Genomic DNA, 25455 nt, shown 5'->3' on the forward strand with positions numbered 1-25455 from the left:
TAACTTCCTAACAAAAAAAAATGTTGTTTCCAAAATTGTGCTGATGTAAAGTAAATATGTGGGAAATGTTACTTACGAAGTATTTTGTGTGCCATATCTCTGTGATTTAAGGGCATAAAAATTCAAAGTTGGAAAATTGCAAAATTTTCAACATTTTTGCCAAATTTCCATTTTTTTTCACAAATAAACGCAAGTTATATGAATGAAATTTTACCACTACCATGAGGCATAATATGCTCACGAGAAAACATTGTCAGAATCACTGGGATCCATGGAAGAGTTCAAGAGTTATTACCTCATAAAGGAACAGTGGTCAGAATTGTAAAAATTGGCCCGGTCATTAACGTGCAAACCATCCTTGGTGTAAAGGGGTTAAAATGCAATAATGGGCGATCAAAAGATCATATCTGCACCAAATTGTCAGCTTGGCACGCAAAAAATATGCCCTCACCCAACCCGAGATCATGAAAAATAGAGACGCTACTGGTATCTGAAAATGGCGCATTTTTTTTTTTAACAAAGTTTAGAATTTTTTTTCACCACTTAGATAAAAAGAACCTGGACATGTTTGATGTCTATGATCTCAAAACGACCTGGAGAATCATAATGGCAGGTCAGTTTTAGCGTTTAGTGAACACGGTGAAAAAGAAAAACAAAAAACAAATGTGGGATTGCACTTTTTTTGCAATTTCACTGCACTTGGAATTTTTTTCTTGTTTTAGAGTACACGACATGGTAAAATCAATGGTGTTGTTCAAAAGTACAACTCGTCCTGCAAAAAGGAAGCCCTCAGATGACCATTTTGACAAAAAATAAAAAAAGTTATGGCTCTGGGAAGAAGGGGAACAAAAAATGAAAATGCAAAACCAAAAATACCTCTGGTCGTTAAGTGGTTAATAACCGTCAAAAATTTTTTTATTGTTATTAATGAACATAATTGGAATGTACTGCTTTCATAGCAATGTTGTTAAAACCCAATAAAAAAATTTAAAGTAAATAAAAATATTGCTCCTACCCTTCTGAGAGCTGCCAAGTACCTAAACAGTACTTACCACCTTTGGGGTATTGCTCTGTTCAGGAGAAATTGCATAACAAATTATGGAGGTCCATTTTCTCACATTATGACAAATTTGTGGCTAATGCAACATTTTAGTGGAAACAATATAATTTTTATTTTTTTCATTTCACTTTATATTAATTTCTATGAAGCATCTGAATAATGCTGCTAATAAAAAATGCTACTAAATTTTGAAGTTTAAAAATGATTCTGTTATAAAGTAGACATATGGGATATGTTATTTTTTGTGGTTTTACTTTGTGTTTTTCTATCTGGCATATAAATCAATTTTTTTTTAAATTTGGCAAATGTGATTATTTTTAGAAATAAATGCAAATCATATCTATCTAAAAATGTATGACTATCATAATGCACAATGGGTTACTGAAAGGAAAACTCCAAATCACTGGGATAGGAAGAAGCATTCTAGAGTTATTACTACATAAAGTAACATGATGATGTCAGTATTGAAGGTGAAAACAGGGTCCGGTGTAAAGGCAGTAACAGCTAGAGGAAAAGAAAATGTTTGCGTTATTGTCTTACCTTCTGTATTACCAAACCCATAATATGCAGGCAACTCTTTGAATCTTTTTTCAGCTCTCATTGTCAAGAGAATGTTGCAAAAACTCACAAGTACTGGGTTATTATGATAGTGGTCCACAAATATCATTCCAATCCATGTATTGTAGCCTTAAGATACACAAAGTTGGTTTATTAGCATTCAACTATACATTGCCACATATTAACCTTCATCAACCTAGCCAAATTTTGGGGTTCTGTGCTTTTTTTCGGGATCTTATCACCAGTGAAAGGATAAGGTAGGAAGTAGTGTTGAGCATTCCGATACTGCAAATATCGGGTATCGGCCGATATTCGCGGTATCGGAATTCTGATACTGAGTTCCGATACTTTTTGCATATCAAATACCGGAATCAGAAGTTCCCATAATGCTATGAGCCAGTTTGATTTGATTCAGCCAATGAGGAATCCTAAGAAGTGTGGGCACATCCTGTTAGGCATGTAGGCATGTTAACTAATGGCATGGCTGTGATTGGCTGCTGAAATGATGTCATGATGCACTATAAAAGCTGCCGCTGCCATTTTGGGTTCACTCTGCTGTGAATTCAGTTAGGGACAGGACGCTGCTCTTCTGACTCTGAGGGACAGTTAGAGATAGCGATTTGCTATATTGTGCTTTACCCAGGCTAGTTTAGCAACCGCTGTGTGAAGCTTTCTTTTGCCTTGCAGTGCTGTTCACAGCTGTCTGTAAGGTCTGTGTGTGTGAGTGCAGCTCATGCTGTAGTGTGTTCTGCAGAAACCTCTGGTTCTAGTCCGCTCAGCGTGTGTCACTGCCTCATACATAGTCTTTTTTTGGTTTATTGCTACTCATTTTTCCTGATTTCTCCTATTAGTGTGCTTCCATCCGTATCCATCTACATTGGTTACAAACACTATATAGGAGTAGATAGCAGAGCCTTTCTGCAGCCTTTCAGTGCTAGTGCACAGTTCTCTGCACTGTTCACGGCTGTCTGTGAGGTCTGTGTGTGTGAGTGCAGCTCACACTGTAGTGTGTTCTGCAGACACCTCTGGTTGTAGTCAGCTCAGCGTGCGTCACTGCCTCATACATTGTCCTTTTTTGCTGTAGTGTTGCTTATTTTCCTGAATTTCTTCTATTAGTGTGCTTCCATCCGTATCCAGCTAGATTGGTTGCAAACACTATATAGGAGTAGATAGAGGAGCCTTTCTGCTGGCTTGTGCCCTGCTGCCCCAGCCCGATTAGTTTTAGCCTATTTTTTGTAGCCTCATCTATTGCATTGTAGGTTACCTTCCTGCATTGTAATAGCTACAAAAAGTTTGTGATACTATCGCTTTCACATCTTTGGTCACATACTTTTTTTTGTGTGAAAAAAAACACGTAAATAAAGTTCACCAAACACTCCACTTTACAGTTGTGTAGGCCACATTAGCTCTAATTAAAGTGTAGTCCACACTTTATAAAATTAGTGTTTCTTATACCTGTTAGCAGCTGTTCAGGAATAAGCACACTAAGCCCTTAGTACTTTTCTGCCTATCTTTATCAGTCTACCAAGATGAAGAAGGCAGAGAGTAAAGCACGTGGTCGTGGGCGTGAAGTTTCAGCAGTGAGAGGACGTGGGGATTCTGTGCCTGCTGCGGGAACCAGTGACTCAGCATCTCCCAGTTTTACCAGGGAACAGTCCTTTATGCGCAGCTTTGTAGGACCTCGCCGTACCCCACTGCTGCGGGACGAACATATTGAAGCCGTTGTCGGATGGATGGCAGCTAACGCATCGACTTCAATTACTTCCACATCCTCTCAGGTCCAGAGCACTGAAGAGCAACCATCTGTCTCTTCACCACCTGCCAAATTGCCCAGGCAGTCAGAGAGCCCTGGACAGGAGCCATCTCTACTTCTGTTCTCTGAATCTCTTGGCTTGGAAAGAGGGGGCCAGCCAAGCAGCATTCTAGAATGTGAAGAAGAGGGAGTATGCAGTGATGCACAACTGCTTTGTCTCTCTGAATTTGAAGAGGCGGGTGGGCCAGTGCCTATGGTCAGCACACCTCAGTACGCATCTGATGATGAGACTTAGGTGCCACTTTCTGGTGCGTACTGTGCTGGCAAGACTACGCAGGAGAAGCAGGTGTTTGAAGAGGGTAGTGTAGATGATGAGGTCCTTGACCCATCATGACGTGAGGTACAGGAAGGTGGTGGGAGCAGCTCTGAGGAAGAGATTCCTCGAACGGCCAAAACAGGAGGGAGAGGGAGGGGGCAGACTTGGTTGCCTGTAGCCTCCACTTTGGCACCCATTAGGAGCATTCCTCTTCCAAAACCCAAAACGGGCACTCCCAGGACTTGCAGTGCGTGGTCCTTTTTTAACACAGTTGCAGATGACATTTGCTTTGTCAAATGCAAGCTGTGTAATCAGAAAGTCAAAAGAGGGAAAAGTGTCAGCAACCTCAATACCACAAATATGTGGAAACATGTGCGGACCAAGCACGTGGTGGAGTTAGAAAGACACACTGAAGACGTAGGCCAACCTACAGCACCACCTAACAACCTCTTCAGCTCGTGTTGTAGCCTCTTCCTCCAGCTCACACACAGCTGGTTCGGCTTCCTCACAGGATCGCCATGGAAGAACCTCTGGTACTGTTGTACAGAGACACAGTGTCATTCCACCCACAGCACCACGTTCCCTGTCATCCTCACACTCCCAGGCCACTCTACAGCCATTGGCAGCACAGGCATGGGAGAAAAGGCGGCCATACACGGCAAGCCATCCCCGAGCACAGGCTCTGAATGCTGGCATTGCAAAACTACTGTCCCTTGAAATGCTCTCATTCAGGCTGGTGGAGACTGACACCTTTCCGTAACTTCATGGCATTGGCAGTCCCACAATACAACGTGCCCAGCCACTTTTATTTCAGCAGGCAAGCCGTCCGTGCCCTGCAAAAGCATGTGGAGGAAAAAATTAAACATGCACTACTAAACACCGTTAGTAGCAAGGTCCACCTGACCACCGATGCGTGGACCAGTAACCATGGACAGGGACGATACCTTTCCCTCACTGCCCATTGGGTAAATGTTGTGGAGCCGGGTATAGATCTTGAGAGTGGCGCTGTATGTTTTCTGCCAACTCCAAGGATTGCAGGAATCCAGTCTGTACACATTGACTCCTCCTCATACTTCAGTTCCTCTGAATCAGCGCTGCAGGAGCCGTCACGGTCTACATCCACATGGATCCGTGAACGCTTACCTGTTACGACCGATATGAGCACAGCCGTGGCCAAACGTCAACAGGCTGTACTGAAATTAATTTCTTTGGGGAATCGAAGCCACACAGCGCAGGAGCTCTGGAATGCCATCAAGCAGGAGAGCGACGTGTGGTTTGTGCCAGCGAATCTCCAGCCAGGCTTGGTAGTGTGTGACAATGGCCGAAATCTGGTGGCAGCTCTGGGCCTAGGCAACCTCACTCACATCCCATGTCTGGCACATGTGCTCAACTTGGTCATGCAGAGTTTTTTGAAGGACTATCCAAATCTTGATGCACTGCTGCACAAGATCTGCATAGAGTGCGCTCACTTGCGGCATTCCAGCAAGGTAAGATCGCACATTGCAGCTCTGCAGCGCCGATTCTGCCTTCCGGAACATCGCATCATATGTGACCTACCCACCAGGTGGAATTCAACGTTACATATGTTGGAGCGGTTGTGTGAACAGCAGGCAGCAGTAATGGATTACCAGATGCATCAGGCGCAAACAAGTCGCACTGCGCGCCGGTCACACTTCACCACGACTGAGTGGGCCTCTATGAAGGACATCTGCCACGTTTTGCGTGCCTTCGATGATTCCACGCGGATGGCGAGTGCAGATGATGCACTAGTCAGCATGACTGTCCCCCTTATCTGCCTGCTTCAAAAAACACTGCAAGCACTAAGGGAGGAGGTTTTGGAAGAGGTGGAGGATGAGGAGTCACAAATGCCATCTGCTTCTGGACAGTCTGCGCAACATGGTTCCTCACAAAGGCCTAGGCTGGGGACACTTTGCGAGGAGGAGTCAATGGAGGAGGAAGACATCTCTCCAGAGGAGTGAGGTACACAATGCTCTAGTAGTCAGTATGTAGAGCGAGGGTGGGGTGATGGAGAGCAGGCAGAGATGACGCCTCAAGCAGGGGACAGCGTTTCTTGGGCAGTTGGGAGTCTGCAGCACATGGTTGATTTCAAGCTGCAGTGCCTGAGAAACGACCGCCGCATCGCCCACATTCTCAACACGGCTGATTATTGGGTGTACACCCTCCTAGACCCTCGCTACCGGGACAACTTACAAAGCCTCATAACACCGTTGAACCGGGAGCGTAAAATGCGGGAGTACCAAGACACACTGGTGCATTCCATCATGTTCTCCATTCCACCCAAGAGCAGTGCTGCTAGTGCTTTACAAAGCAGCTCTGTGCGTCGAGGCAGTGGAGGAAGCTCTGCACAAAGAGGGAGCAGAAGCAGCACCTCAGCACAAGGCAAGACCAGTATGGCCCAAATGTGGCAAAGTTTTGTGTCCCCGCCACAAATGTCTACACCATCCCAGATGGCTCCAGTCAGCAGGAGGCAATGTTTCCGTCAGATGGTGACAGACTACATGTCTTGCCCTGTCAGTTTACTCCCAGATGGCTCTTCCCACTTCAAGTTTTGGGTCTCTAAGCTGGATACATGGCCAGAGCTTAGCCAGTATGCATTGGAGGTGCTGGCTTGCCCTGCTGCTAGTGTATTATCGGAATGCGTCTTTAGTGCTGCAGGTGGTGTACTAACAGACCGTTGCATGCGACTATCCTCCGATGACATTGACTGGCTTACTTTTCTGAAAATGAACAAGGCCTGGATCTCGCCTGAATTTGCCAGTCCTCTTCCAGATTAAATAATTGGTTGGCAACAGTATCCAGGTCTCCTGTTGTGTTCATGTTTCCACCACCTGAACTGTAATCCCTGGGCTCCAACACCGCCAGGTGCTGCTCAGAAATGCCGTCTGCACAGAAAAACACTAGCTCCTGTGTTAGTGGGGTTCAGTAATGCCAGCTGCTCCCCTGCTGTGTGTCTGGCAATGTCTCCTGCTCCCTCCACATTCACACTACATCAGATATTAAACTTGCTCCAATTAGGCCTCAGCCTACACCCTGATTGACCCTGGGCTCCAACACCGCCAGTTGCTGCTCAGAAGTGCCGTCTGCACAGAGAAAAACACTAGCTCCTGTGTTAGTGGGGTTTAGTAACGTCAGCTGCTCCCCTACTGTGTGTCCGACAATGTCTCCTGCTCCCTCCACATTCACACTACATAAGATATTAAACTTAAATGAGGTAACAAGTGTACACTGGCGCTTGCTGGTCTGTACGCTATGGATAATAGGGGATTACCTGCTGCTGGTATATACTGGGTCTGTGCTTACCCAGAAATGCAAAGAAAATAAATGAATAAATGGAAGAAATACCTGCGCAAGTGGAGTTATCCAGAATATGAATCGGACCACAGTCCTGCCTTACTGGTAGCGATGTAGCGAGCACACCGGGATAAACTGTGTGCAGTGGTAGACGTGCCACAGCGGTGTGATTTGGAGATGTGACGCTAAAGAAAAGTCGCCCCAACGCTGTCAGCCTTGACGAAGAAGGTCCGTAGACCTTAGAAACGCGTTGGCTTCTAGTTTGGCCTGCACACACTCCCTTCCTTCCCCGGTGACGTCACCCAGCCTCGCCTCCCCGCCTCCCCCCCTCCCCTCCACGCCACAGCTGCTGTATACTGGCGGCGCCTCTCGGCCGGAGCGTGCCGCCACTCATCTCCATCTCCAGCGGCTGTTAGCGTTGGAGATTACCCGACCACATCGCCTATTGGGGCGACTTTTCTTTAGCGTCACATCTCCAAATCACACCGCTGTGGCACGTCTACCACTGCACACAGTTTATCCTGGTGTGCTCGCTACATCGCTACCAGTAAGGCAGGACTGTGGTCCGATTCATATTCTGGATAACTCCACTTGCGCAGGTATTTCTTCCATTTATTCAAGATATTAAACTTGCTCCAATTAGGCCTCAGCCTACACCCTGATTGACCCTGGGCTCCAACACCACCAGTTGCTGATTAGAAGTGCCGTCTGCACAGTCAACATATGCTCCAGTGTTATTGGGGTTCAGTAATGTCAGCAGTTCCCCAGCTGTGTGTCCGGTAATTTCTCCTGCTCTGTCCACACTCTCACAACTACAGATTTTAAACTTGCTCCAAATAGGCCTCTGCCTCCACTCTGTTTGTACTATTGACCCTGGGCTCCAACACCGCCAGTTACTGCTCAGAAGTGCCGTCTGCACAGTCAACATATGCTCTAGTGTTATTGGGGTTCAGTAATGTCAGCAGATCCCCAGCTGTGTGTCCGGCAATTTCTCCTGCTCTGTCCACACTCACACAACTACAGATTTTAAACTTGCTCCAATTAGGCCTCTGTCTCCACTCTGTTTGTAGTATTTACCCTGGGTTCCAGCACCGCCAGCTAGTTCCCGGCAGTGTCTTTGGCACGGGTACTCCCTCCTGCCCAGCCTGGTTCCAGCACGCCAGCTGTTTCCGGGTAGTGTCAACGTCACTTTACCTACAAAACGTTGTCCTGTCGTGTTGCTGTCGGGTTAGCCGACTCTATGGTGCCTGCAGTTTAGGTTCTTCCTATGTGGGCTGTGGGATCTGGCAATAAAGGCTGGTTCCGTAGTGCCAATAGGACAAGCACCCCCTGTAGGAGTCTGGGTTTCGGTAACTGCGGCCGGCTCGCGGCCTTGCAACTTTGTTTTTCATGGTACCTTCTGCTACCCATCCGGGTTCCAGTACCATCAGCTGGTTCTCGGCAGTGCCTTTGGCTTAGGTGCCTCCTTCTCGGTATCTGAGTTCCAGCAACATCAGCTGGTCCTTGGTAGTGCTTTCTGGCACAGGTACCTCCTGCTTAGTAACCGGGTTCCAGTACCATCAGCTGGTCCTCGGTAGTGCCATTGACTCTTGTTCCTTCTGCTGCCCCTCCAGGTTCCAGCACCGTCAGCTGGTCCTCGGTAGTTCCATTGGCTCTTGTAGCTTCTGCTACCCATCCGGGTTCCAGTACCGTCAGCTGGTTCTCGGCAGTGCCTTTGGCTTAGGTGCCTCCTTCTCGGTATCCGATTTCCAGCAATGTCTGCTGGTCCTTTGTAGTGCTTTCTGGCACAGGTACCTCCTGCTTAGTAACCGGGTTCCAGTACCATCAGCTGGTCCTTGGTAGTGCCATTGGCTCTTGTTCCTTCTGCTACCCATCCGGGTTCCAGTACCGTCAGCTGGTTCTTGGCAGTTCCTCAGCCTTCTTGTACCTTCTGCTACATTTCCAAGTTCAAGCTTTTTGAAATGGCTTTTGGTAATCACTCTGGATCTCCCTGACGACGACCCTGAAGACGACGACCCTGAAGACCACCCCGAAGAAGACGACGACTCCGAAGATGATGACCCTGAAGACGACGACCCTGAAGACCACCCTGAAGAAGACGACGACCCCGAAGATGACGACCCTGAAGACGACGACCCTGAAGACCACCCCAAAGAAGACCAAAAAGATGACCCTGAAAAAGATGACCAAGAGGACAAAGAACATGAAGACAACCACCAAGATACAGAACAACGAGAGACAGAAGACCAAGAAGCAGAAGAACAAAAAGCAGAAGAACAAAAAGCAGAAGAACATTAAGCATAAGACTAAAAATCAGAGCAAAAGATATTATCTAAATTATAAGTGGAAAAAGACTAAGCAGTGTATGGGGGTGAGTCCGTTCCTCCTCGTGGTGCCCCTAGAAAATGCCTGTGACTTTTGTGACAGGCAGAACGGAAGGTGTAAACTTTTATAGATAACAACTACAGGAATGCCTGTCACAAATAAGAATATGATGAAGAAGAAGCAGCATAGGAAGAAGATGAAGAAGTAGAATATGAAGAATAATAGTTGAATAAGAAGAATATGAAGAATGTAAAAAAAAAGAATAATAGGAAGAAGGTGAAGAAGAAGAAGATAAATAAGGTGAAGAAGAAGTTGATGAAAAAGATGCTGCTGCTGCTGAGGATCATGAAGGAGAAAGTGTGGGAGAAGTAAAAAAGAAGGTGAAGAACATGGAAGTAGTGAAACATACATATCTGATAAAATATAAAAGAGGTTAACATAGTCAATATCTTTGTAACTCTGAACGTCTTAAAAAAGTGTATTCCTGCTATTCCATTTGATTGGGCTAAACCTCTATGACTTTAATGTCTCCTCCACCTCCCCCAATACATTCTACATTATTCTTAGTTGTTTTCCTTCATGTAGAATTAACCTACAAGGAAAGAAAGGGTTTATTTTAATTCCGATATTTCTGTCCCATTGACTTGCATTGGTTTCCGGTATCGGAATCGGCGATATCCGATACTTTTTGGGTATCGGTCCGATCCAATCCGATCCGATATTTCCCGATATCGGAAGGTATCACTCAACACTAGTAGGGAGTCAGGGTATTTGGCTGTTTAGGGAATCAGAGAGGCTGACAATATTATAGGTGGCAGTTTTAAATGATCCCTTCCCTTGAGAACATTGGAAATGATGCATTCAACACAGCTGTGGTATGGAAGCTAAAGAGTTAACCATTTAGAAATTTACATGAGAAAAGGGATAAAAGAAAGTGGGAACGTGATATTACAAATTTAACAACTCTAGGGATTGATAGGAAAGAATTAGGAATTGAATCAATATTGGTCTGACAGCTTTATATTGATGAAATATAAGGACTATGTTTTGAATATAACAAACTAGTATAGGCAAATTGCCCATAGAAACTTTCTTACCCATATCTGCAGACTCATATCCGCGTTGTAATATTGTCCGATCAATCCTTGCAATTAACCAACTTCCCAAAATCAGACCAGAAAAAAGTCTAAGAAGGCAGGCTCCCAAACCAAGAATCACATTGTAGAAGAAGAAAAAGTAATTAAAATTATGAAATGCCTTCCTAAAAAGAATAAAAGAGCAAAGATTAGAGAAAAAAGATCAAGTAAATCATTCAACATTCAATAAGCATTTTAATTGATTTTTTTTTACCTCAATTTCAAAACATTTTTTGCATACTTAAGTACAAAAAAGCAGGTTAAAAATGAATTTTGTTTTATCACGAATTGACATGTTTTTGTGTTTCATTTTCTAAAGGAAAGACGCATGCTCAAAAATACAAACCTTCCCAAAGAGACGATCATGACTTATATAATCTTGATTTAAACAAATTGCAAAGACTGGAACACAAAACAGTTATACAGTATTCATTGGAGAGCATGAAACATCCAAAAATGATCCTGTTTGTATAGACAGGACCAGTGTCAGACTGGGGTGCCAAGGGCCCACCTGTAACATTGACTTTGGGGGCCCACTTTCCACCTGGATGCAAATATTACACCGCCTTCATTAACAAATTTACCTATATCTCTATATAATAATAATAATAATAATAATAATAATAATAATAATAAACTGGGTAGTTTGGTTAATGAATGATGAATGAGATGCTGCTTTTTTTTCTGTACAGAATGAATCAAGTGAATTATGCCAAGTACTGCCCATACAGTGGGATTGGGGGCCCAGATTTGCACAGGGGCCCACTGGGGGGATTCCCCTGCTAGCCTATGTGCCAGTCCGAGCCTGGATAAAACACAGGAGCACTCTCCAAACAAGCACTCCTGTTTATAGATGAGCTAGCCAAGATGGCTGACAAATGAACATACAGTAAATGTGATTACTGACACCATTATCTTTTTTTTTTAACTCCATTTATTGAAAATATAAATAAGAACAAACACATTTCCCTTGTCCATAAACAGGAGTACACTTTGTTATTACACTGGTTTACAAATTTAAAAGAAACAATGTATGAATTAGTAGTGTTCATTTCCATGTCTGGTCATTAACTGTCCAGCAATGTTACATTGTGGTTATATATTTCACATACATCTAAACTACACATTGTAACTTGTTATCTCAGTATACATTTACTGGATCGCATAACGTCAACCTCGAAACTTGGAGATCGATACCCTATAACTATTTACATAACAATAACTAAAAATTAACATTTCTGCTGGAAAAACCAACGCACTTGTAAATGTTGTTTGGGCACACTCTCCCACTTCAATATTGTTATCTCATCTTTTGATAGGCAGTATTGGGGAAGGGTAAATATAGCAGAGGTCACACTGCTATGAGAGGAGAGTGCATAAACGAAGTTGTAATGTGACACAGATAAACTCTGCTGTACAGCACCTCCTCACACAGGGACTGCAAAGAGATCAAAGCTCAATGTTGGCAGTAATCACACTTATGTCTACTTGTAATCACTGTGCAATGAGATCAGGCAGTCACTATATGCCTTATTGAAGAGTAGCCTGTTCTGAGCCGTTGTGATGTGTGTTCTATTTCCCCCTGCTTTTGATTGGTCAACATCAAATAGGTGGAAGAAGTACAGTCCCCAGTATAAATTATGTGATAATGCCCACTTGGACTTGGCAAAAATTAACTCATTAGGTGCCAAATATTTTGATTGCTATTATTTCCACAAAGGAGAGCCAAAATTAAGACAAGCTATTAAGACTACTCATTAGGCACAGATTAACACAATATCTGAAGAGTCACATATTTATTCACAATAAGATATGGAAAAGTGCAGTAAATAAGATAAGTGAATTGATGCATGGATTGTGGTTTGCTCCATGTTTCTGATGTTCCCACGAGGTCTGAGTTAAGCACCCTTCACACATAGCGAGATCGCTAGCGATATCGCTAAAGCGTCACCGATTTTGTGACGCAACAGCGATATCGGTAGCGATCTCGCTACAAGTGACACTTACCTCCGACCCGGCTCCCTGCTGGATATCACTGATCGCGCAAGATCGGCCTGGTCCATTTCTTGTCGTCGGCTTCCTGCTGGCGCCGACAAGCGACTCCATGGATGCGGGCGGAAGACTTCACCCTTGCTGCGTGTGACAGGTAAGTGACGTACCCCGACCACTGCTGCATCGCTGGTTAGATCTGCCTGTTTGGCAGCTCACTAGCAACCATTTAGCGATGCACCAGCGATCCTGACCGGGTCGGATCGTTGTCGGGATCGCTGGTGCATCGCTAAATGTAGCGGTACCCTTACACATTCTTAGTAGTATTGAAAGGTAACTTAAAATCCCAGGGAGACACAAGAGTTTATGAATACAAATATATCACAACCCTTGGCACACACAAAAGCAGGAACGAATGTGTTGCATGAATTTACGTTGTTCTACATCATTTAAGGAATGTGCTACTCAGACCTTCTAGGGCAGTGGTGGCGAACCTATGGCACGCCTGCCAGAGGGGGCACGCAGAGCCCTCTCAGTGAACACGTGCGCCATCTCCTCAAAACTAGCACCCCCACCACTGTCGTCAGCCCGCTCGTAATCTCCCTCGTCACCACTTGCGCCTGCGCCGCGGCCACTCTCCTCTGCTCCTAACTCTCCCATCAGTTTGCGCATGTGTTGAGGACGGGGATCTCGCGCGGGCCGAGGATGAGGATGGTGCGCGGGCTGAGGAGAGTGGCAGTGGTGCCACTGCCGAGATGGCGTGCGTTTCCACAAGTAGGACTGATATATGAAGACACCAGATCAGCGTTGGAACGGGCAGAGGTGAGTAATTTTTTTCTGCAGTCATTACACTGTATGTAGCATCACATGGGGCCATTACACTGTTGGCAGCATCATGTGGGGCCATTATACTGTATGCAGCATCACATGGGGCCATTATACTGTATGCAGCATCACATAGGGCCATTATTCTGTATGCAGCATCACGTGAGGCCATTATACTGTATGCAGCATCACATGAGCCATTACACTATATGCAGCATCTCATGGGGTCATTATACTGTATGCAGTATCACATGGGGCATTATACTGTATGCAGCATCACATGGGGCCATTACACTGTATGCAGCATCACATGGGGCCATTATACTGTATGCAGCATAATGTGGGGCCATTACACTGAATGCAGCATCACATGGGGCCATTAAATTGTTTGCAGCATCATGTGGGGCCATTAAACTGTATGTAGCATCACATGGGGCCATTATACTGTATGCAGCATAATGTGGGGCCTTTACACTGTATGCAACATCACGTGGGGCCAATAAATTGTATGCAGCATCATGTGGGACCACTAAACTGTATGTAGCATCACATGGGGCCATTATACTGTATGAAGCATCATGTGGGGCCATTATATTGTATGCAGCATCACATGGGGCCATTATACTGTATGCAGCATCACATGAGGCCATTATACTGTATGCAGCATCACATGAGGCCATTATACTGTATGCAGCATCACATAGGGCCATTATTCTGTATGCAGCATCACATAGGGCCATTATTCTGTATGCAGCATCACGTGAGGCCATTATACTGTATGCAGCATCACATGGGCCATTACACTATATGCAGCATCACATGGGGCCATTATACTATATGCAGCATCACATGGGGTCATTACACTGTATGCAGCATCACATGGGGCTATTATACTGCATGCAGCATAATGTGGGGCCATTACACTGTATGCAGCATCACATGGGGCCTTTACACTGTATGCAGCATCACGTGGGGCCATTAAATTGTATGCAGCATTATGTGGGGCCATTAAACTGTATGTAGCATCACATGGGGCCATTATACTGTATGCAGCATAATGTGGGGCCTTTACACTTATGCAACATCATGTGGGGCCATTAAATTGTATGCAGCATCATGTGGGGCCATTATATTGTATGCAGCATCACATGGGGCCATTATACTGTATGCAGCATCACATGAGGCCATTATAATGTATGCAGCATCACATCCTCAAAAAAATCAAACCTTGACTCAGCTGCTATGCCCAGCTATCACCCCATATCACTGCTCCCGTTTGCTTCCAAACTCCTTGAACAGCATGTCCAGGCCCAACTTTCCTCCCACCTCTCATCTAACTCCCTCCTTGACATCCTGCAATCTGGCTTCCGCCCCCACCACTCCACTGAAACTGCCCTGACCAAAATTACTAATGACTTACTCACAGCCAAAGCTAACAGACAGTTCTCCATCCTCCTCCTTCTTGACCTGTCCTCTGCCTTTGACACAGTTGACCACTGCCTACTGCTACAGATTCTTTCTTCCCTTGGCATCAACAACCTTGCCCTGTCCTGGATTTCCTCATACCTTTCTGACCGCACATTCAGCGTTTCCCACTCCCACACTACCTCCTCATCCCGCCCCCTCTCTGTTGGAGTCCCCCAAGGCTCTGTCCTGGGGCCCCTACTTTTTTCCATCTATACTCTTGGCCTATGACAACTCATAAAGTCCCATGGCTTCCAGTACCACCTGTATGCAGATGACACTCAGATCTGCTTCTCTGGCCCAGATGTCACCTCTCTGCTGTCCAGAATCCCGGAGTGTCTATCAGCCATATCCTCCTTTTTCACCTCTTGCTTCCTGAAACTCAACGTAGACAAAACTGAACTCATTATCTTTCCTCCATCTCACGTATCTTCCCTACCCGATCTATCTATTATGGTAAACGGCATCACGCTCTCTCCAGTACGTGAAATCCACTGAAAATCCGTACGTGAAATCCACTGCCTCGGAATAACTCTCGACTCTGCCCTGTCCTTCAAACCACACGTCCAATCTCTCATCATCTCCTGCCTTGACTACTGCAACGCTCTCCTCTGTGGCCTCCCTGCTAACTTTCTTGCACCACTCCAGTCTGTCCTCAATTCTGCTGCCACACTAATCCACCTCTCTCCTCGCTACTCCCTTGTCTTCCCCCTCTCCAAATCCCTCCATTGACTCCCAATTCCCCAATGAATCCAGTTCAAACTACTAACACTGACCTACAAAGCCATCCACAACCTTTCCCCTCCCTATATCTCTAAACTAATCTCCCAATATCTTCCCTCACGTAATCTTCGATCCTCCCAAGACCTCCTACTCTTCTCCACACTTAACCGCCTCCAAGATTTCTCCCAAATATCCCCTATACTCTGGAATGCCATGCCTCAACACGTCCGATTATCCACCACCCTTGGATCCTTCAAACGGAACCTTTCTTTTCAGGAAAGCTTACAGCCTGCAATGACCATTCTGCCGCCTCACCACCGCCTGAGCTGCCGCCTCATCACCACCAGAGCTGCTCTACCCCTGACCTCCTGTCTCTTCCCCACTATCCTGTAGAATTTAAGGACAGGGTCCCCTCCCCTCTGTACCAGTCTGTCATTGTAAATTTGTTTACTGTTAACGATATCTATAACTTTGTATGTAACTCCCCTTCTCATGTACAGCACCATGGAATTAATGGCGCTATATAAATAAATAATAATAATTCCTGCGGTCCCTGTCTTTGAGGTCCACTATTTCGGCCTTTAGCTTACGGATTTTTGTGGTCAATTCTTGAATATCACTGGATTTTTTTTCTGCTTTGATTTCGACCGCGACTATTCTTTTATCATGGTCCGAATTTTTTTTATTAATCTGATGGAAAGTTGTTTGAAGTAATTTAGCCTGATTTTCGAAATTCAATTTCATATTGTCATTAATTTTATTCGCGAGATCCAACATGTATGACTCTATGTTAGCTTCGCCAGAATTAGGGATATCTCGAGCCGGGATTGGGGAAACTTGCTTATCTCCAATTGAGGTGGGATGTGCGACCTTTTTGAAATTATTTTTTACTGGGTTGGCATTAGGGGAGGAGTCACTGTAATAGTCATCCTCGCCTGAGCATTCATAGGAAGAGGAGAATTTTTGTCCCCAGTCTCCAGGTTCCTTTCTTTTGGATGAGATGGAAAGATCCCCTAAGGTTTTATCATGGGTATCTGAGACTTGTGAATTAGTTACATTCACAGAAGAGGCCACTTTGAGGTGTTTAGAGGGGCCTCCATATCTCATGTTTTTCCCTTGCGTTTGAGGATTCAATTTGTTGGGCTTAGGCTTTTCGTCCCTTTTTTTTTTTTAAACACAAATTTTATTTCAAATTTTCAAATTTTTCATAGACATTGCTTCATTTCACATGACAAGTCATTTTTCCAATAAACAGACAATAACTCAGCCTATCATCCTCCCTTCCTACCCTCCCTTAAACAAACCCTCTTCCTCTTACATTTTCAATGGTCTCCCCTAGCAACTTCGCACACATGTTATGTCTAGACCACTTGTAAAACACAGATTGCAAGCATCACCTCTGTAAAATATCACCACACATTTATCCTTTTTAACTCCTGTCCCTACCAGGACCTTACACCTCACCTTCATTAGCCAACTTCAGATTCCCCAAATTGTTTTGGATGTCTTCCAGTAGGTACCATTCAGTATATTTAAAGGGCCTTACTATTCTCCTTATTTCCTCTTCATCACATTGTCTTACTATGAAAAGCCTCCATTTTTTAAAGAATTTACCCGTCAGACCCTCCTTGTTCCTTTCCGCCTCCAGCTGTTCGATTCTGAGTAAAGATTTAATCTGTCCCATCACCTCTTCCATCAACGGCACACTTCCCTCAAGCCATTTGGACAGTAGAGCCCTCTTACCTATCATAGCCACCCCATGAAACAATTTTGGTAATTTGGGCCTCTGTTCCTCTCCTCCTCTTACTACCTGTCCCTTGTTCCTATAATGAAAGATCCACAGCAATGGATCCATTTCAATTTCCACACTCCCCACTTTTTGCATAAATAATTGTAATCCTTTCCAGAATTTCTGGCTCTCTGGGCATTGCCAGATCCCATGGAACAGGTCTGTTTTTGGCAATTTACATTTGGGGCACTGAGTCACTCTGTTTATCTGTTGTGTATTTGGGATGTTAAAACCATAAATTGCTCTATGCATCAGTCTATATTGAGTGTCCCTCCAACCTTCATTAATCACCTCCTTCCTCATCTTCATCCACCCCTGTAATATCTTCTCCCCTGCTTCAGAGTCACCCAGTTGTCTTGCCCATGCTCTCCAGACTTGTTCTGGGCAGATTGGAATCAAAACCTCCCTCAAAGCTTTATATAATGCGGAGATAGAATTCTCATGTCGGTCTTTCATAATAATTCTGTCCAAGTCATTCGTCACCTGTTCCATTCTAACATCCCTCAGTTGTGACATTAGCCCCTTTTCTATCTGTTTGTATTGGAGGAATTGAAATGTGGATAGCCCATATTTTGTCACGATTTCCTGGTATGTCAGCCATCTATTCTCCACCTCATGTATTAGATCTGTCACCCTTTTTATCCCCTTGTTCTTCCATTCTGAAAATAATTTGTTGTCTCTTCCCGCTGGGAAATCTGGGAACCTCCATATATCAAGATGCTTGGATATTCTCCAAGACAACTTGAATTTTTTCCTCACTGCCTTCCAGGCCATCACCGTATCTCTACATACCAGTGAGTGTTTAATGTTCCTTGGTATGTTGGCCAATGACGTGTGTAATAGTGCCCCTAAATCCCAGGGTTTACAAAACTCACTCTCCAAACGTATGTCAGAATGCCCATTTGTCTTCCTCAACCAGTCTATGGCATGTCTCATCAGGCATGCCAAATTATACCCTCTAATATTTGGCAGTTTAATGCCTCCTTGTTCCAAAGATTGCATCAATTTTTCCATTTTAATTCTCGATCTTTTCCCCCTCCATAGGAATGTCGAAAATGCTTTATTCAATCTATTTATGTCTGTATGTTTCAACAACATGGGGATGGTCTGCATTGTGTAGAGTAACTTTGGAAAGCACATCATTTTCAAGAGATGATTTCTACCTAGCAGAGATAACGGTAGCCCTTCCCACAACTTCAATTCCCGTTCTATTTTCTGTATCAAAGGTTTGTAGTTTAAGTCATATATCGATGCTGACGTACATCCCATCTGTATTCCTAGATATTTAAGATGTGACTTTGCTATTGGTATCCCACAGATTTCCCCCCTTGTTCCATCTGCTACCATTAGTGGCATCCTTTGCCCACAGAGAAATAGTATTTCACACTTTGTTCTGTTCAATTTAAAACCTGACAAGCTCCCAAACTCCTCTATCTGTTTTATCACTTTCGGTAGGTCCCTCTGAGGATTGTTCATGAATAATATAATATCATCCGCAAATAGCGCTGAGTGCAATCGTTCCTTCCCAACACTAATGCCTTCGAAACAATCTCCTTCATTTAACAGTCGAGACAATGGCTCAATGGCAAGGTTAAACAGAAGGGGTGACAATGGACATCCCTGTCTAGTCCCTTTGTTCAAAGGGAAAGACTGCGACAGGAACCCGGGCGTTGCCACCCTCGCCTGAGGATTCGCGTATAATACTCCTATAAACGTACGAAAGGCTCCCTCTATCCCCATATTGTCGAGTACCGTCTCCAACCATGTCCACCCCACGCTGTCGAACGCTTTTTCAGCATCAAGCGTGACCATGGCTGGACATTCCTCCTTTCGAAGATCCCTGTGTCTAATAGCATCCATTACCAACATGGCCCTCCGCACATTTGTCACCGCTGCCCTCCCTTTAACAAACCCCGATTGTGCCGGTGAAATTAAATTTGGTATTATCTCCGCCAACCTATTGGCCATCAATTTGGCCAAGATTTTAAGATCCTGATTTATTAATGAAATTGGCCTATAGTTTGCTGGATTGTCTAGATTCTTATCACCCTTGGGTATCAATTTTATGTACGCAGTGTTGAGATGTCCCGAAATTCCACATCCTCCCAGTATTTTATTGTACATTCTAGTCAAAACCGGCGCTATCTGCTCTCCCATTTCTTTATAAAATTCCCCATTGAACCCGTCAGGTCCCGGTGCCTTGTGTATATTCAAATCCCTTATTACCGACTGTACTTCCTCTATTGTTATTTCCGCGTTCAATCTAGACAGCTCTTCCGAATTTATTTGCGAAAGTTTTATTTTTCCCAACAGATCACTTCCCCTGTCTCCCGTCTCTTCCCCCCTGCTATATAAATTCGCATAGTACTTCCCCAAAATCTCTGTAATCTCCTTTGGGTTTGAGGATTTGCTCCCGTCCGGTCTAGTCATATTAGTTATCAAGGTCATTGGTCGTCGTCCTTTCGCCAGATTGGCCAATAATTTCCCCGCTTTATTGCCAAATTTGTGTAGATCAACTTCCTGTTGTGATCGTATCAGGTCCTCTCTTTTCCCCACCCAAGAGTGAAATTCCTGTCTCGCTGCCTTCCACTCCTCTTTCGCACTTTGTGTCTTATTTGCTAAGTACCCCGCGTATTTCTCTCTGAGGGCCTCGCTTGCGTTTTGGTATTGTTTATGAGTATGCTTTCTAAGTTTAGCTACATGTCCCATCAATCTACCTCTCAGTACTGTTTTTGCAGTTTCCCAGAACAACATTACATCCGCCGCATGTTCACTATTAGTACTGCTATAATCATCCCACCATTCGATCAGAGTTTTGGCAAATTCCTTGTTTCTAAGCAAAAACGACGGAAACCTCCACAGATAATCTGTCCCCCTCTGTATTGTATCAGTGATGTCTAAAAGCACTGGGCTATGATCCGATATCACCATATCCTCAATAACCACATCCCTAACCCTATGCATCAAAAGTTGGTCAACCAAAATGTAGTCAATCCTGGACCACGCTTCATGAGGATGTGAATAGTGAGTGTACTCCCGGTCATTTGGATGATGCAATCTCCAGCTATCTTTCAAATTTGTGTCCTCCAAAAGCTTGGCCATTAAACCTTTTACCTCTCTAATCGGCCTACCATCATCCCTACTATATCTCTTGTCTTCCCCCCTTGATACCACCGCATTAAAATCCCCTCCAACCACCCTTTTGAGTTCCGTATCCTTTTCCAATTCCTGAGTGATGAAGTTAAAAAAAGAAGTTTGTTCATTATTGGGGGCATATATGTTATGTATACCAAATTCTCCCTGTGGACTTGAAAGCTTGATGTAGATATACCTCCCTTCCTCGTCATTAGTCTGAGACACTATCGTGTGGTTAAAATTTTTGTTGATCAAAATCATCACCCCTGCCTTGCGTCCCATGGAGCCTGACCCAACTACTTTTCCCACCCATAGTTTTTGCATACGAAAGAAATCTCCCTGGGGTAGATGAGTCTCCTGTAATAATGCTATATCCACTTTCAATCTTTTGAGGTGCCTCAATATCATCATACGTTTATGTGGTGACTTCAATCCTTTTACATTCCATGTCACTATTTTAACCATTATCCCAATTCCTCAAATATGTCAAGTCGCCATGTGGTCTTTCATATGTGTGGTGTTTTGCTTCCTTCAAGCATTCAGTGCGCTTATGCCGTTGCATTCCCTGTACCCATCCACCCTTCCTGTATCCATTAACAATTAACAACCCCTCAACTATCCCCCCCTGTACAATCAAATGTCTCTGCACTCCCATTTTTTCTGTGATGCTCCTGGCTCCGCTATTCTAGCTCAGCCATTTAATTAAGAATTATACGTAGTCTATCCCACATTAATTTATTACCCAACTAACCCAAACAAGGCCTTCTTGGTCAGTAGTCTAGCCAACATATAGCACCCCCTCCCTCCTTTCCCATGCATAATATTTGTCATTACTGAACCCAGAATCTTTCTTCTTCCCAGCTTTGTGGGTACCTCAACATCCAACAGAGGAGTTTATCAAATAAAAATATAAATGCGAAAGAAACCCGATCCCCCCAGATATTAGTACTCCCCTACCCCTACCCCTCAGAGTAAGCAAAACCCCAATATCAATAACATCTGGAGAGACGAGAGGAACCAGTAAGAAGAGGCCACTTCAACCCCCACTATCCGTCAATCTCTCCTCTCATAAATCCCTCAGTTCAGTCTTCAAACCTACTCCCCAGAGTCTCTCTCAAGGCACTCCCCTGCCCTGGTTTCCCGACTTGTGTGACGGCGATCTTCGTGCCTTAGGGTTCTCCATGTGAGGCTCCTTCCCTTCCTCTCTCCTTTCAGTCCATTCGTTCCAGCCCTCCTCCCGAACCTCCCCTTCCCTCTCCCCGTGTCGACCACCCCTCCTCTCCGGAGATTCACTTGTCAGGTTTCTGTCCTCCATCTCCTCCATCCATCTCTCCGCCTCTCTCAAGTCCTTTGTCACAAAAAAAGATCCATTTCGTTTTGTCACTCTCAGAAGAGCAGGGTAGAGTAGTTGAAACTTTATACCCTTGCGGTACAGTGTGGTGCATATCTTGCTGAAGGACTTCCTTTTCCGGGTGACCTCTGCCGAATAATCCCCAAAGATCAATATTTTATGTCCTTGAAGAGACAGTGGGGTCCTTCGTCCTCTAAATGCTCGCAACAACTCTTCTTTGTCCTTGTATTCCAAATATTTTATTATGACTTGGCGCTGTCTGGCTGTTCCAGTCACCCCTGCATTACCCTCCTTCCCATCCGCTCCCCATGCGCCCGTGTTTTCTCTTACAGGGCCCACTCTGTACGCTCTTTCCACTCTGCATCTGTGTGTCAGGCCCAGCGCCTTGGGAAGCTCTGCTTCACAAATGTTATCCAGCTGCCGCATGGTTATTGATTCCGGTAACCCCACCAGTCTTAAGTTGCTTCTCCTGGACCGGTTTTCTAGATCTTCCAGTTTGTCTTTCATAGCCTGGGAACCCTCCTCCATCTCCTTCATTTTCCCCTTTAACGTTGTCACCTCATCCTCTGTATTAGATAATCTTTGTTCCAGCTCTGCCACTCTGGCTCCCTGCTGTGTGATCTGTTCTTTAATGGGGGATAGCGCCACCCCCACCATGGCCTCCAGGGACTCCTTTATCTTGTCTGCCAGGTGTGCTGCCACTGCTCCTGCCAGGCGATCATAGTCTATGAGCACGTCCGTTAACTGACTGCTCTGCTGGGCTGCCGGCTGCTCATGCTGCCTTCTCCCCTCCTCCTCCATCAGGCTCTGCTCACCTCCCTGCAGACCGCTGTATCCCGCGTCTGCCGCGCCCGCCGCCATTTTGAGATCTCGTGCTGCGTGGTCTTCCCCAGCAGCTCCTGGCTTTAAATGCTTGCCGCCGCTCCGGAGAAGGTACCGCTCCATATACCGGCGTCTCCTACTACTTATCCCTCACTTCCCGCTGTCTCCCGCAGCCTTGGGGTGATCTTTGTCAGTCTTTGTAGCTGAGGGGAGCGCGGAGCTCTGTCTCCTGCGTCCTCACATCACAGCGCCGGAACCGGAAGTCCTCTTCGTCCCTTTTTAAAGGGGACCTGGATTTTATGGGGCTAACAGTATTTACAAGAACTTTTGAGTTTTAACAATGTGAATGAGATTTTTCCCCTTTTTTAGATTTGGGCAATCTAGTCGCTAGTGAGCTAGTAGATTTAGGAATTGTACCGCTACCCTTCATTTTGAATGTAAAATTAGATATTGCTTGCAAAATGAGATACTGGAAACAATCGAGCGGTTTAGTTTAAATCTAAAACACCAACTGGCCTGTATTACACTCTGTGGTCCTCAGACAACCCGTTATGCTGAGTTGATTTAATGAGGCCTATGTAATTTATCAGGATACGAATCCAGCTCACCAGACATAGCATTCCAACATCGGAGCACGAGACCGCTGTGTCAAAGCGCACAATCCAAGGCAATGAGAAAAAACTTTGTCCAGCTCCACGATGTAGTGAAAAATATTCTTTATTCACTCAATAGAAATGAGGTTTAAAAGCCAGCATGAGTTACAAGGCATGCGATCGATCTACGCGTTTCGAGTGGCTAGGCACTCTTAATCATGATACGCAGCTTTGTCCATGGGTAGATCTTATATACTCTATCCGGTCTACACACCGGTTAAATAATTAATTAAAACAAATATAAAACAAATAGAGAGAAAACTAACAATCACAATTAAATATAACAATTTGATTCATTAAGATACAATATTATCGCCTTCAGTAGTATTTTATCTTTTTTTATTTCTTAATTTTTATTCATTATTCTCTTGTTATTATCCATGAAAAAAATGAAGCAAACTTCTGAAATAGAAGAGAAGCATAACAGATCTCAGTGTTGCAACCATTCACAACAGTAAAATTCACATAGATACAATTTTTTTCAAAATGCATGCGGTTTTCAATTACATGTCAAATTTTTATTTCTTTTTTGTGCAATATTAATTTTAGCACAACAAATCATTTTTTAGTATACACATGTATACAAAAAAAAAAAAAAAAATTTTTAAGATTAGAAAGATTTTTTCAGGGACTATTTCAATTAGCGCACCAAATGTGCACACAGCCATAATATATTCGTTTAAAGAGGAGATAGAAAACTCCAATTTGCACTGTTCTAAAGAATTTTTTTCAGTGTACATGATTTTTTTATTTATATACACAGCCAAAAACACATTTAATTCTTTTATTCCCCATCATACACCAATCATAAAAATCCGTTCTGATACATTTATTGAAAAGTCGTTATCATAAACTTTTTTTCGTTATATTTAATTTTTAGTTTATATCTGCAACCCAAAAAAAGGGGGGGGCATTCGGTTATTATATTTTCCCTTCGTGCACTGAAAAAAACCGTTCTAATGCATATATAGAAAGATTATTATCATAGACTTTCCCAAATAAATGAAGTATTTTTTTTCATAGGGTATTTTTTGTGCATAGAACTGTATTTTCATGCCGTTTTTCGAATCTGCATGTTTAAAATATAAAAACTAAAGTATTCAACATAGTTTTGTGTTGATCAGTTACTTAGGAAATACTTCATTTATTTGGGAAAGTCTATGATAATAATCTTTCTATATATGCATTAGAACTTTTTTTTCAGTGCATGAAGGGGAAATATAATAACCGAATGCTCCCCCCCCTTTTTTTGGGTTGCAGATATAAACTAAAAATTAAATATAACGAAAAAAAGTTTATGATAACGACTTTTCAATAAATGTATCAGAACGGATTTTTATGATTGGTGTATGATGGGGAATAAAAGAATTAAATGTGTTTTTGGCTGTGTATATAAATAAAAAAATCATATACACTGAAAAAAATTCTTTAGAACAGTGCAAATTGGAGTTTTCTATCTCCTCTTTAAACGAATATATTATGGCTGTGTGCACATTTGGTGCGCTAATTGAAATAGTCCCTGAAAAAATCTTTCTAATCTTAAAATTTTTTTTTTTTTTTGTATACATGTGTATACTAAAAAATGATTTGTTGTGCTAAAATTAATATTGCACAAAAAAGAAATAAAAATTTGACATGTAATTGAAAACCGCATGCATTTTGAAAAAAATTGTATCTATGTGAATTTTACTGTTGTGAATGGTTGCAACATTGAGATCTGTTATGCTTCTCTTCTATTTCAGAAGTTTGCTTCATTTTTTCATGGATAATAACAAGATAATAATGAATAAAAATTAAGAAATAAAAAAAAGATAAAATACTACTGAAGGCGATAATATTGTATCTTAATGAATCAAATTGTTATATTTAATTGTGATTGTTAGTTTTCTCTCTATTTGTTTTATATTTGTTTTAATTAATTATTTAACCGGTGTGTAGACCGGATAGAGTATATAAGATCTACCCATGGACAAAGCTGCGTATCACGATTAAGAGTGCCTAGCTACTCGAAACGCGTAGATCGATCGCATGCCTTGTAACTCATGCTGGCTTTTAAACCTCATTTCTATTGAGTGAATAAAGAATATTTTTCACTACATCGTGGAGCTGGACAAAGTTTTTTCTCATTGCTATGTAATTTATACTGTGGTGTATTTCTTTGAGATTTGGATTCTCAGTTAGTCAGGCCCAGTAGGGTGCAATGAATAAGCATAAGAATTATTGTAGGTTCTGAAAGAAAGTAGA

At 43.5% G+C, this 25455-nt stretch overlaps 1 protein-coding gene across 3 annotated transcripts in view; it reads right to left on the bottom strand.

The window, feature by feature from the left end:
• LOC141052486 (stimulated by retinoic acid gene 6 protein-like) overlaps positions 1 to 25455 on the bottom strand; it is a 664959-nt gene that overhangs the window by 39500 nt on the left and 600004 nt on the right. For all 3 annotated transcript variants that reach the window (XM_073549742.1, XM_073549741.1, XM_073549743.1), the window contains 2 exons: positions 10422 to 10585; positions 1601 to 1747 (listed from right to left, as the gene is read on the bottom strand). In XM_073549742.1, the coding sequence (XP_073405843.1) occupies positions 1601 to 1747; positions 10422 to 10585 (311 nt within the window). The remainder of the gene's footprint in view (positions 1 to 1600; positions 1748 to 10421; positions 10586 to 25455) is intronic.

The sequence above is a fragment of the Dendrobates tinctorius genome, unplaced genomic scaffold, assembly GCF_039654945.1.
Source record: "Dendrobates tinctorius isolate UK_male_01 unplaced genomic scaffold, ASM3965494v1 ptg000160l, whole genome shotgun sequence".
NCBI classification, from domain to species: domain Eukaryota; kingdom Metazoa; phylum Chordata; class Amphibia; order Anura; family Dendrobatidae; genus Dendrobates; species Dendrobates tinctorius.